General features: G+C 45.7%; 1 protein-coding gene across 1 annotated transcript in view; it reads left to right on the forward strand.

Moving 5' to 3' along the window:
- DNAH14 (dynein axonemal heavy chain 14) overlaps positions 1-14204 on the forward strand; it is a 468480-nt gene that overhangs the window by 186679 nt on the left and 267597 nt on the right. The window contains 4 exon segments of the mRNA XM_054022851.1: positions 1351-1404; positions 2059-2204; positions 3261-3329; positions 5745-5931. Coding sequence (XP_053878826.1) covers positions 1351-1404; positions 2059-2204; positions 3261-3329; positions 5745-5931 — 456 coding nt within the window.

Raw genomic sequence — 14204 nt, forward strand, 5'->3', positions numbered from 1 at the left:
GGGAGAGGTGGGGAGGCTGAGCATACCCTAGTTCTGCAGCTGGAGAAGCTGAGCACTCCAGCTCTCTGCCTCTCCAGCCTGGAACTGGTCTTGGGGGTGGAAGGGAGGCTAATCACCCCAGTTCTTTGCTTCTCTGGCAGCCAGTATGGAAGGCTATTGTCAGTTAAATTGACATGAGTTTTTCAGATGGACAGCTGGAAAGCCAAAAAATTCCAAAATGCTTTGTTTTTTGAAAATCCTTTCTCCCAGGGTTCTTTGAATATTATCCTGATCTTGAATAAGTAATAAGTAATGTATGATGTTGTATGTTAGTTAACATTTTATTGTAACTTTGCCCTAATAAAAAGGTTTTTTTTTAGAAAGTCACATTATGAAATTTTGTCCTGATTCAGGATGAACATACATACTCACTACTGTCGGGCAGGTTTGTGCTTGGCACAGCTGAGCCATGCCACCGCTGCTGGTACCTGTGCTACCGCGGCTACATTACTATTTATATTCGCATTAGCTCAATGAGAGCTAGCACAAGTATGTGTATGCAAGCTGGGACTCACCCCTAGCTCCTAGTACAGGTGTAGCCTAAATGTCAACATTGTTAACTATTTCACTGTTCTTTGACGCATGTATAAAAGGAGAGGAAGTATCATACTATTAAAATTTCCACAATTTATTCCAGTGTTTCCCAAAGTATAGATTGTGCCTGTCCCCTCCCCCACAAGTTGATGGGGAAGAAGAGGTATGGAAAATGTTTACATTAAAATTATCTCTGTGTTGCAAAAGAAAAGGTGTGCGAAGACATGGCAACTCTGCTTTTAGCTCAGTTTAGCAACTTGAGTTAAGGTTTGTAGGGCAGCCTGGAGTTGAATTTGAGCTGCTAAAAGTTGAGTTGCTGTGTCTTCACTGTTATTTTAAACCTGTGTTAGCTAACCTGAGTTAGGAACTCACTAGGTTTATGTATGTTTGTTTGTTAGTTAGTTTTTGCTTTGCAGTGTAGGCATAACCTAAGAGAAGGAGGCCTTTAATAAATGCGGAATGGTTGCAGGGGAACACAAAAGTTTGTTTAATTTTCCTTAATTAAATTAACTCAACTTTCAAACGTTTGGGAATACTGCCCTAATTGTAAATATGAAGAGTGATGATTTAGAAATGTAAAGTGTGAATCAGGCCTACAGTGAGGTTACTTCTCTCCTTTTAGAATCACTTGTAAAAATTTGTCCATCAAAAACAATCCTTCAAAAATATGCTTTCAACAATTTTTATGTCTATGGGGATGACCTTATTCATACGCTGTTATTTTAATGTTTCAAGAAATGTGTCATATCTGCTCTAAAACGGTATTCTTTCCCTTAGGCCATGGGAAAACTCTGTGTGGTTTTTAATTGTTTTGAAGGTTTGGATTATCAGGTAAGGCATGTTATGTTCTTTATCTGAAATAACTTGGCAGAATAGTACTGCAAAGCAGAATAAATGTAATTCCCCAATACAATAACAAGGCTCATCCACTACTTACTGCGGGTATAAAGATAAGACTGCCAGTGCCATTTGCTCTTTTGGCTTTTTAATTCACTAACAGAGTGGTATAAATTGCTAAGGAACATATCTAAATAATAATTTAGAACTTCTCTGTTGATATCTGATTTTTTTAGACTGTGTCTAACCTATTAGAATTTAGCTTTCAAAAGGAAAAATATTTCATGTTTTTCCTCTTAGTTCTATCCTACAGCTATAGTACATTTCTGGGTTGAAAACTGTGATTATGATAATAATACAAGGTTTTTTTTTAAGGAAAAGTGAAGATAGTTAAATTTAGAGATCGGGTCAGGGAGCTGTGTGCAAATCTAGATCCAGAATCTGTTTAGATTAGGATCAGAGAATATGTTTTATCTAATTTTCTGCTCCCTTGAGTAAATCAGATGATTTCTTTCTCTTTTTTCTCTCACGCTCTTGTGATTAAAGGACATTGCAGTTTTTCAAGAATCAGTATTACAAAAATCATCTAAAGCTTCAGCAATTAATACTAATTTCTGTTCTTTTTTTCTGTTTTTTTTTTTTCTTAAGATGATGGGAAAATTCTTCTGTGGACTAGTTCAGTCTGGAACATGGTGTTGTTTTGATGAGTTCAATCGCATAGATATAGAAGTTCTGTCTGTAATTGCTTCACAAATTCAGACAATCAAGGCAGCAAAAGATAGACATGTTATCAGGTATTAGTTTTCATTTCCTTATTTCTTTTGCAAGTAATAGTGCCTTATAGAACTGGCAATTTACTGCTTTAGGTCTAGAAAGGTATTTGAATTTCTTATACCTGTTCCACACTATGGTTGATCCTGTGCTGATGATAACCAGATTTAAACATTCCTAGCAGGGTTAAGATGGTTTCTCTTAAGCAGTCTGGGCAAGGTTTTTTGTTTGTTTGTTTGTTTTTTGTTTTGCTAAGAACAATGTTACAATTGTGCCTCAAACTATTGTACGGTTTACCTTGAAGGGGTTAGCTTATATTATGATTGAGTGAGCAGAGTATGGGGCAGAGGGAAATCCTTGTATACCTTGTTCAGAGGACAAGTTCTGCTAGCAACAAATACAGAAAACCTAAATATCTGTTTGGCTTCCCCACACTCCCAAAAAGGAAACAGAAAGCTAAATCATGCCATCATCCCCTCCATAGGTAAATGCCCTAAATGCACTTGAATCACTTAGTTTCTGCTACATGTGAGTTGGGAAGAGGAAACTGTGTAGGGGTTGCACAAGAGGAGGACATTGTACCCTCACTATAGCAGTGCTTGGTAGCCGCTCTCTCTGGAGCAGTGTGGAGGGGGATGTTTGAGCCAGGTGCGTAACAGGAGAGTTGTGGTGTGACCAGGCCCTTGACTGTGTAAATCCACTGACCAAAATACTTATGGTATTTATGCCTGAATGTAGAGGCTACAGTCATTACTATAGGCCATAGACTGCAGTAATAGATGCACTGGCCTTTCCTTCCCTACAATGGAGAATTTTCACCCTCACAGAGATTCTCTGTGAAAGGCCCATTTACTTGTGCTTTGCACTTTGTTCAAGATTTGTCCCACAGTCATTTATCTTTGTTTGTCTACTCCCTCTCACTCATAATTTTGCTTTGCTTTTATGCATTTAAGGACTTCTGTGTCTTTTTAATATTTGTATTAACATTATATTATTATCCAATTTAAATTTGCAGAAAACATTTTTATTTTTTTCACTTTTTTTTTGGTAAATGATTAATAATGTGCTTTATAACATAGATTTGTGCTGGAAGGAAAAGAAATCCGTATCAATACATCCTGTGGAATCTTTATTACCATGAATCCTGGGTAAGTGACAAGAAAAGCTAGACTTGTTTGAGAATGCCGAAGCATGAGCTTCAAAATTCCCCTTTGGTGCTCATACAGATTAATCTGTAGGCTGCTTTTTGGCATTAGTTTATCTTCCAGATCAGTTCGAATATTTGTCCATTTAGTAACTAAAGAGTTACTCTCTTTTTTCTGTAACATGCTCTAGGATCCGAAAGGAATGATGAGACTGTTTTTCCTAATTTATGGTCATCATCTGTCCCTTAAGGCTCAGCATGTTGCTTTCTAACATATTTGCTCAAAATTAAGAGAACAAATTATTTTTCCTATAAAATAGTACACTATATTTTTCCTCAATATATTTTGTGTACCTTCTATGTCATGAATTCATCATTTCTTGCCTCCCCATTTCCCTCTCCCTCTTTATAGTCATAACATATGTAACTTTTCCCCTGTCAAATGGCTTTATAATATATAGTAGTATTTGCCTCCTCTGCAAGTCATGTGATTCTTCCTTTATGAAATCTCTGAAAATCTGTTTTTTCTTCATCATCCTTAAACCCTAGTCTATGCTTTGGTAACCACTTGTCTCAGCTACTAAAACCCCAGGGATCGTCAATATGCAGGCTGTGGGCCAAACCTGGACTGCCAGATACTTTTGAACAGAACCAGAAATATTTTTATTTATTTATTTATTATTATTATTATTATTTTTTCTGGAGTCTGGACCTTGACTTTATCTTGACCATAAAAATTGGACCTTGACAAAGAAGTAATTGACTTACTCCTGTTAACTCCATGGGCTCCCTGGCTTGTCCCCTTGCATCCCTGCAATCTATTCAAGACACTGCTGCCACAATTATCTTCCTCTTTGGCCACTATTGTTGACACTCCCATGTTTCAATCCCTGCATATTGGGTTCCAATCACTTACCTCAAATCTGAGCTGCTTGTCCTCCTTTTCAGCCTTCTGTGTCTGTACTTCTCAGATCTTATTTCTGCTTACCTCTCCTCTTATTTTCTGCTTTTCTCTCAAGTCACCTTCCTAGCAGCTGGTTTGGTATTCTTCTCCACTTCAGTGCTTTTTCTATATTGTCACAAATCTGGTTGAGTTCCCACTGTTGGACACTCACTAGACTGCTGTGAGGAAACCTAAATGTTGAATCCAGCTTGTCTTTAGCTTGCTGGGGCTGGACAGAGTTTAGTCCCAGTTGTGGGTTCGGGTACACACTCCAGGTGCAGATCTCAGGTCTGACACACCTTTTGTCAGTGGGGCCCCTGATGCCCCAGTTGTCTAGGCCCTGAAAATTTAGTGTCATTTCCCCCAAGCCTCTATAGCAGCTTTTGCACATTCCCTAGAATGCCAGCAAAGGTGCGAGTCTTCTGGCTTAGTTTTCCTCTTCAGGGGTACATGATAGTGAAAGCCAGCCAATAGATAGACTTTGCACAGGATTCTATTACATATTTTCTCTTTACTTAGTAACATGAGAAAAACACAGATCTATATAAAATAATTAACACACCTGTACACATATCCCTGCCTCAACCTCCTCTTCCACTGGAGAGTTCTTTGGGCTTGGTTAGAAGCCTACTGTTAGTATTCGTGCCACGAGTGCTCCCTGCCCCCAAAACACAGCTGCAGATTATTGCCTAAAGGCTAATGCCCAGATACTTAATGGGTCGTTGGACAGGATAGGAGACAGGTGCCCCACACTGGGCCCAGTGGTGGTAAGTCTGTAATGTTAAATGCCCCGCTAACCCCAAACCAATGCAGGAACTTGGGCCCAGTGAAACTTGGAAGGAAGACACAAAGCTGATAGACGACAAGGACCAGATAGAATTGTCTGCTACTCCTGGGGACAACAGCGATATAGGTTTCGTGACTGCCCATTCATAGAGTGTAACTTTGTGCACGTATGGACAAGAGAGAATAGGGCACAGAGAAAAGCCCTAGGAAATCTCACAATTCCAGAAGAGGCAAATGTACAGTGATTATGTTGCTCCATAGAATAAAAGTTAGGGGTGTGTCTGCATGTGAGGTGTCTGAATCTACATTGGTCTTACACTCTTCTAAAAGAGATTGGAAACATATCTGTAGATAATTAATTATCTCCTGCCTGTTTTTATACTAAAACTAATGGTTGTGCATGTATGCATTTGTATGTATTCAAAACATCTAAACTTAAGGGAAATTGTTATAACCTGGCAATCCTAAAGTAAATTATCTGCTGTGGACTAATTAAAATGTGTTGATGTAAGCAACAAAACTTCACTATTTAATTCCCTTAGGATAATACCAAAATAGGATAATACTATACTATAACTTTTTTTGTGTTTGAGAAATCATTCTTTAGTTTCTTACTATTCTAACTCCCAGATAATTAGTACAGATGTAACTTTTGAAGGCTTGAGTCATTTTCTTCTTCTTCTTCACCAGGTACAAAGGCCGAGTAGAACTCCCAGACAATTTAAAAACTCTGTTTCGACCTGTCTCAATGATGGTACCAGATTATCAACTCATTGCTGAAGTAATGTTATTTTCAGAAGGTTTCAAATCAGCAAAGTCGCTCTCTGGGAAATTGGTCAATCTTTACCAGTTGGCTTGCAATCAGCTGTCACAACAGGTAAAATATCATTTTCAGAATTAGAGAGACAAGAGGTAATATCTTTTATTGGACCAACTTCTGTTGGTTAGAGAGACAAGCATTTGACTTGCACAGAGCTCTTCTTCAGGTCTGGGAAACCTACTCAGAGCAGCACAGCTAAATACAAGGTGGAACAGATTGTTTAGCATTAGTCAACACATAGTTCAAGGGACTATTCCATGTGAAGTTGACCATTAATACCCCTTCAGTCATGGGGGGGGGCGGAGAGAGGGGGAAAGGCAGCTGGGGAGGCATTGTTAGTGGGTTATAGATTGTTGTAATAAGCCATAATTCCTGGGGCTCCATTGAGTCCATGATTTTTAGTATCTAGCAAAGTTATAAATTTAAGCTCCCAGGCTCATTTTTTGAACATGTTCTGCAGGTTTCTTTTGAGACTGAGGATTGATAGGTCATAGTGATCGCTTCGTGAAAAGTATTCACCCACAGGTGATATGGTGTTTTTGTCTTTTATCATTTTCCTGTGTGAGTTCATTCAAGAGGGTAGTAATTGTCTGGTTTCATCCACATAATTGTTGTTGGGGCACTTAGTGCATTTAGTGCATTACTTTGCTAGACACTAAAAATCATGGCCTGAATAGAGACACTGGATTTATGGCTTACTAGAACCATCGGTAACCCCCCAGGTACCTTTCCCCCTCCCTCCCTTGCTTCCCCCTCTGACTATAGGTTTCAGAGGGGTAGCCGTGTTAGTCTGTATCAGCAAAAATAACAAGGAGATTAGAGGGGTGTTAATGAACCACTTCACCTCAAATGGTCCCTTGAAACAATCTATTCCATCTTGTATTTAGCAGACCTGAAGAAGAGCTCTGTGTAAGCTCGAAAGCTTGTCTCTCTCACCCACAGAAGTTGGTCAATAAAAGATATTACCTCACCCATCTTGTCTATCTAATATCCTGGGACCAACACGGCTTACAACTACATTGCATTTTCAGAATTGTATTTTATAGTTTGCAGAATATACATGTGGACAGTGAGGCTGCTTATCATGAGCACAGAGGATATGTGGAATTCATTTGTAGTTGATTTTGTAGCAGTTTTTTTACAAATATCTCAGGGAACTCTATTAATACTAATTAGGTTTTAAACACATTTTAAACAAACTTTTTTATACAAATTCTCTGCTTAGGCAACCCTTGTTTTTACCTATTTATTTTTAAATTTAAAACATTTATTTCTTTTGGAGTTCCAAGAAACAGCAAAAAAACAGGTTAGGATTCTTCTGGTTCTTCTTTGAGTGATTGTTCATGTCCATTCCAAGCAGGTGTGTGCACGCCCGTGCACGTCAGCCGGAAGATTTTACCATAGCAGCGTCCGTAGGGTCGGCTTCGGCACCCCCTGGAGTGGCGCCTTCATGGCGCCGTATATAGGGGCCCGCCGACCCTCCACCCCCTCAGTTCCTTCTTACAGCCGGTGACGGCTAGCTGGAACTTCGCTTGTTCTTTAGCAATCTTGGCAGTGTCCCATTTTCTTCTTGTAAATAGTTCAGTTAGTTTTAGAGTTAGTATAGATAGATAGTTGTTGGGGGGTTTCCCCAACGTACTCATTGCCCCGCTGGGGCATGCCCGGGTCCCCAGGGTTTAAACTCTGCAAGGACTGTGGGAAGTTCATGCTGAAGAGTGACCCGCACTCTTCTTGCCTATGGTGCCTCGGGGAGAGCCACCAAAGAGACAGGTGCACTGCAGAGCATTTCGCCCCAGGACTCTCAAAGACTGAAAGCAAAGGCTCAAGGTATTGCTAATGGAAGCGGCCCTGCGGCCTCATTCGGACTCTGGGCCGGCCGACCTGGTGCCCAGTACTTCATCCTCGCTGCGCAGCGCCCCGGCGCTGGTAATACGTCATGAGGCCAAAACCTCAAAACCCCGGCACCGGAGAGAGTTGGCAATAGGAAATCGGCATCAGTAAGGCACCATTCACCATCCCCGGTGCCGGTTAAAAAAAAGAGGCCAGTGAGGGGATGTTCACGCCATCAGGACCCTAAAGGGCCAGCGTCATCCACGAGTGCTGCGAGACAGGTCGTGCTACAGACTCATTTAGCTACTCCGTTGACTCCCGCCCCGGAGAGGGTACGGTCGAGTCCGGACAGACCTACATCCCCGGACCTCGTCGAGGAAGTGCGCCTCCCATCAACGCTGGGAGGCATTCGAGGCAGCCTTGGACTTACTAAGCCTCCTGGTGCCGGCATCACTGCACCCCCGCGGGGGAAAGAGCTTCCGACCATGGCCCGGCCCTCTATACAATCATGGGCAAGCCGGCTATGTTGTCGCCGTGGTCCCCGCACCGCGCCACCCCAACGGCACCAGAGCAGAGAGAACATTCTCCAGCCCAGTGGCACCGCTCTCCAGCGACGGTGGGTACTGCTCCCCTTAGGTCCTCCTATTCGGAGACCTCAGACTCTGAGGCGGAGTCGTACCGCTCCAGTAGATGGAGGAGCAGGCGGTCGACCTTGCAGGTGAGCCTCCAGCCTTATCCGCAGCAGTGGCAACAGCAGTGGCAACCGCCCCCCCAGTGGCCGTTCTGGACTCCCTGGGCCTACCATCAGTCCATGGGACAGGTGTACGGGCCCCGCTCAAGGTCCACATCTGTCAAGGCTGCTTCCCCACTCTGAACTTTAGGGTACAAATGTGGGGGCCTGCATGAAAACTTCTAAGCTTAACTACCAGCTTAGATCTGGTCTGCTGCCACCACTCCCAAAGCTAATTCCCTTCCCTGGGTAGCCTTGAGAGACTCTTTACCAATTCCCTGATGAATACAGATCCAAACCCCTTGGATCTTAAAACAAGGAAAAATTAACCATCCCCCCTCCTTCCTCCCACCAACTCCTGGTGGATCAAGATCCAACCCCCTTGGATCTAAAAAAAAGGAAAAATCAATCAGGTCCTTAAAAAGAAGGCTTTTAATTAAAGAAAAAGGTAAAAATCATCTCTGTAAAATCAGGATGGAAAAATAACTTTACAGGGTAATCAAACTTAAAGAGCTCAGAGGACCCCCCCCCCCTCTAGCCTTAGGTTCAAAGTACAGCAAACAGAGATAAACACTCTAGCAAAAGGTACATTTACAAGTTGAGAAAACAAAGATAAACTAACACGCCTTGCCTGGCTGTTTACTTACAAGTTCGAAATATGAGAGACTTGTTCAGAAAGATTGGGAGAACCTGGATTGATGTCTGGTCCCTCTTAGTCCCAAGAGCTAACAACTTCCCAAACAAAGAGCACAAACAAAAGCCTTCTCTCCCCCCCCCCCCCACAAGATTTGAAAGTATCTTGTCCCCTTATTGGTCCTTTGGGTCAGGTGTCAGCCAGGTTACCTGAGCTTCTTAACCCTTTACAGGTAAAAGGATTTTGGAGTCTCTGGCCAGGAGGGATTTTATAGTACTGTACACAGGAGAGCTGTTACCCTTCCTTTACTCTCACGGATCTTGGGAGACAGACCTGTCCTCGCTTACAGAAAACCCCCCAACCTAAAGCAAATACTCACCAGCAACCACACATCACTGAACAAAACCACTGACCCAGGAACCTATCCTTGTAACAAAGCCCAATGCCAACTCTGTCTACATATCTATTCAAGTGACATCATCATAGGACCTAATCACATCAGCCATACTATCAGGGTCTCGTTCACCTGCACATCTACCAATGTGATATATGCCATCATGTGCCAGCAATGCCCCTCTGCCATGTACATTGGCCAAACCGGACAGTCTCTACGCAAAAGAATTAATGGACACAAATCTGACATCAGGAATCATAATATTCAAAAACCAGTGGGAGAACACTTTAACCTGTCTGGCCATTCAATGTCAGACCTGCGGGTGGCTATCTTACAACAGAAAAACTTCAAAAACAGACTCCAATGAGAGACTGCTGAGCTGGAATCGTTATGCAAACTAGACACAATCAACTCAGGATTGAATAAGGACTGGGAATGGCTGAGCCATTACAACCATTGAATCTATCTCCCCTTGTAAGTATTCTCACACTTCTTATCAAACTGTCTGTACTGGGCTATCTCAATTATCACTTCAGAAGTTTTTTTTCTCTTACTTAATTGGCCTCTCAGAGTTGGTAAGACAACTCCCACCTGTTCATGCTCTCTGTATGTGTGTATATATATCTCCTCAATATTTATTCCACTCTATATGCATCCGAAGAAGTGGGCTGTAGTCCACGAAAGCTTATGCTCTAATAAATTTGTTAGTCTCTAAGGTGCCACAAGTACTCCTGTTCCTTCCCTTTATAGTTATGACAGCATCAGTCTCATCGACGTCGATGGCTCCGGCTCAAATGCCTCCACCACCGGCACCGCTGTCTGACAGGAGTGTGCCACAACAGACCCCGGCACTGCCTAATCAGGCACCAGCACCGGCGGGGACCATGGTTCTGACGCCGCAGGCACCGCCCAGCACACCTAGTCGTTTGGTGTCGACCCCGGTACCGGCCGCGGTGCCGCACCCTGCACCCGCACTGGCCACGCAAACAGAGTACCGTGTGCCGCAAGCCCCTACTGGAGCCGAGGGTATAGAGGAAGGCCCTTTGCAGGTGATCTCCTCTTCCTCTCCGGATGAGGTGGTCGCGGGTACTTCAGGAGCACCGGCCCTAGAGGACAACAGGGTCCTCCAACAGCTACTTACACATGCAGCCCAGAGCCTCTCAATCCAAGCTGAGGAGATCGAGGTGGATCCAGATCCGGTAGTCGACATCCTGGCCCCGTTGGGTCCATCCAGGGTAGCCCTGCCCCTGATAAAAACTATTGCGGACACATCCCGCACCTTGTGGCAGACACCAGCCTCATTAGCCGCCACGGCCAAGAGGACAGAGAGGCGATATTTTGTCCCCTCCAAGGGCCATGAACACCTTTATACCCACCCTCTGCCGGACTCCCTAGTGGTCGATGTGGCTAACCAAAGGGAGCATCAGGAGTTCCAAGGGGCTACACCGAAAAACAGGGAGGCCAAGAAGTTGGACCTGTTTGGGAGAAATGTGTACTCCATAGGGGGGCTGCAGTTGTGGATAGCCAATCAACAGGCTATAGTGAGCCGATATGGTCACAACACATGCTCGGCACTGTCTAGGTTCACTGAACTCCTTCCTCAGGAATCGCGAACCGAGTTCTCAGCCCTAGTTGAAGAAGGGAAATTAATTACCCAAGCATCCCTCCAGGCAGCCTCGGATGTGGCAGATGCAGCCTCATGCACATTGGCGACTGGGCTGGTCATGAGGCAAGGAGCCTGGCTTCAGGTCTCAGGCCTTCCACATGAGGTCCAACAGACCATCCAGGATCTCCCCTTCGAAGGGCCCATTCTCTTTTCTGAAAAGACAGATAAGAGGCTGCATAGCCTAAAGGACTCGAGGGCTATCCTTTGATCGCTGGGCTTACACACCCCAGTTACCCAACGTAGGCAGTTCAGGCCACCTCAGGCCCCGCGGCCGTACCAGCCTCAAAACCACACAGACGCTTTGCGCAGACGGGCCAGGACCGGCAGAAGGAGGCAGCAACAACAGCCCTCCGGCCCGTCGTCTGCTCAGCCAAGGCCGCCACCGGGGCCTAGGCCCCCATTTTGATGGGACGGTCGGGGACGATCTACCGGTCACAACTCTGGATCTGTCCAACCCTACCTTTTTGTCACGTCTGTCCCCCTTCTATCGTGCTTGGGCCCGAATCACATCAGACAGTTGGGTACTCTGCATGGTAGAGAGGGGATATTCTATCCAATTCTCCTCCCTCCCGCCCCACCAGCCCCCCTCCCCGTCCCTCTTCAGGGACCCCTCTCACGAGCAACTTCTAATTCAGGAAGTGCAGTCCCTCCTTGCAGCAGGGGCAATGGAGGAAGTTCCTCAAGGGTTCAGGGGCAGGGGCTTCTATTCCCACTATTTCCTAATACCGAAAGCGAAAGGGGGCCTCAGACCTATTCTGGACTTGAGCTTTTTGACAAACTTGTTTAGACGCCACAAGTTCCGCATGGTCTCCCTATCCTCCATTATACCTTCCATGGATCCAGGAGACTGGTATGCCGCCCTCGGCTTAAAGGACGCATACTTTCATATTGAAATAATTCCCCAGCACAGGCGTTACCTCAGATTCGTTGTAGGCAACACCCATCTTCAGTTTACAGTTCTACCCTTCGGACTGTCAGCAGCCCCAAGGGTCTTCACGAAGTGCATGGCAGTCGTGGCAGCCTTCCTGCGCAAGCAGGGAATTCAAGTTTTTCCCTACCTGGACGATTGGCTCATCAAGGGCTGTGCCAAGGAACAGGTGGAGGCTCAGGTGGTCTTCATCAGGAAGACCTTTCTCGAGCTCGGCCTCCTACTGAACAAGGCCAAGTCCACATTATCTCCAATCCAAAGAATAGAATTTATAGGGGCGGTCCTGGATTCGACACACGCCAGAGCGTACCTCCCAGAGTCCAGATTCCGGACCATGTCCAACATTATTCTCGGTCTCCAATGTTACCCGACCACTACTGCAAGAAATTGCCTCAAGTTAATGGGTCACATGGCGGCGTGCACCTATGTGGTGAGCCACACCAGGCTCAGTCTGCGCCCACTTCAGTCCTGGTTGGCAAAGGTGTACCGGCCGGCCAGGGACTCCCTAGACTCTGTAGTAACACTCCTTCGACCGGTGCTGGATTCCCTCCAGTGGTGGCTCGACCCACAGGAGGTCTGCATGGGAGTACCCTTTCTCAGCCCCCAGCCCTCTCTGTCCCGGGTAATGGACACATCGGAGCTGGGGTGGGGTGCGCATCTGGGGAACCTCAGAACCCAAAGTCTTTGGTCAAGAGAGGATCTTTCTTTACACATCAACGTCAGGGAATTATGAGCGGTGCGTCTGACATATGCAGTACCTTCAAACCCCACCTAGCAGGCAGGTGTGTTTCCATCCTTACGGACAGCACACCAGCGATGTTCTATATCAACAAACAGGGTGGTGCACGCTCCTCTCCCCTGTGCCAGGAAGCCCTCGCGTTATGGGACTTTTGTGTACAGAACACAATTCACCTGACAGCAGCTTACCTACCGGGAAGCAGAACAGGCTGGCAAACGCTCTCAGCCGCTCGTTCCACGGTCACGAGTGGTCTATCCGCCGGGATGTAGTGCTATCAATTTTCCGACTCTGGGGCCATCCCCAGATAGACCTGTTTGTCTCGAGAGAGAACAGGAAGTGTCATCAATTCTGCTCCCTCATGGGACTCAGTCCAGGGACGCTGACGGACGCTTTCCTCCTCTCCTGGGAAGACGGCCTACTTTACGCTTTTCCCCTGATTCCCATGGTTCACAGGGTAATCCTCAAGGTTCGCAGGGATCACGCTCATGTCATCCTGATAGCGCCGGCCTGGCTGCTCCAACATTGGTACACGTCGCTCCTGCACATCTCCATACGGGCGCCCCTCAGGCTGCCTCTGCTCCCAGACTTGATCATACAGGATCGGGGTCGCCTACGTCACCCAAATCTAGAGTCTCTCCACCTCACAGCCTGGATGCTCCATGACTAAACCCTGAGGAGATGCAATGCTCTCGTCAGGTCAGGCAGGTGCTTCTCGATAGTAGAAAACCCTCCACCAGGGCCACGTACATGTCCAAGTGGAAGCACTTCTCCATCTGGGCTGAGCAGCAGGGTCAGCTCCTTTGCTAACCCCGATCCCTCTCATACTGGACTATTTGCTTCATCTGAGACCACTAGAACTCTCCCCCTTTTCGGTTCGAGTCAACTTAGCGGCTATCTCAGCGTTTCACCCTGGAGCGGGAGGTAGCTCAGTTTTTGCAAACCCATTGGTTAGTCGCTTCCTCAAGGGCCTGGACAGACTGTTCCGGCATACTCGTCACCCAGTCCCAGCTTGGGACCTCAATTTGGTCCTGTCCGCCCTCACAGGGCCACCTTTCGAGCCTCTGGCTTCATGCTCGCTGTTATATCTTTTATACAAGGTTGCGTTTCTAGTGGCTATCACATCAGCCAGGAGAGTCTCGGCGCTCAGAGCACTGACATCAGAGCCTCCATACACTGTCTTCTACAAAGACAAGGTCCAACTCAGGCCGCACCCTGCATTCCTTCCTAAAGTAGTCTCCCAGTTTCACATGTCTCAAGACATCTTTCTCCCGGTCTTCTATCCGAAGCCACACTCCTCCGCTAAGAAGCGTAGGATGCATTCCCTGGACGTTCGCAGGGCCCTGGCATTCTATATTGAAAGGACTAAACCCTTCAGGAAATCAACCCAACTTTTTGTCGCTTCGGCTGAC

The sequence above is a fragment of the Malaclemys terrapin genome, chromosome 3 (assembly GCF_027887155.1).
Source record: "Malaclemys terrapin pileata isolate rMalTer1 chromosome 3, rMalTer1.hap1, whole genome shotgun sequence".
Classification (NCBI taxonomy): Eukaryota; Metazoa; Chordata; order Testudines; family Emydidae; genus Malaclemys; species Malaclemys terrapin.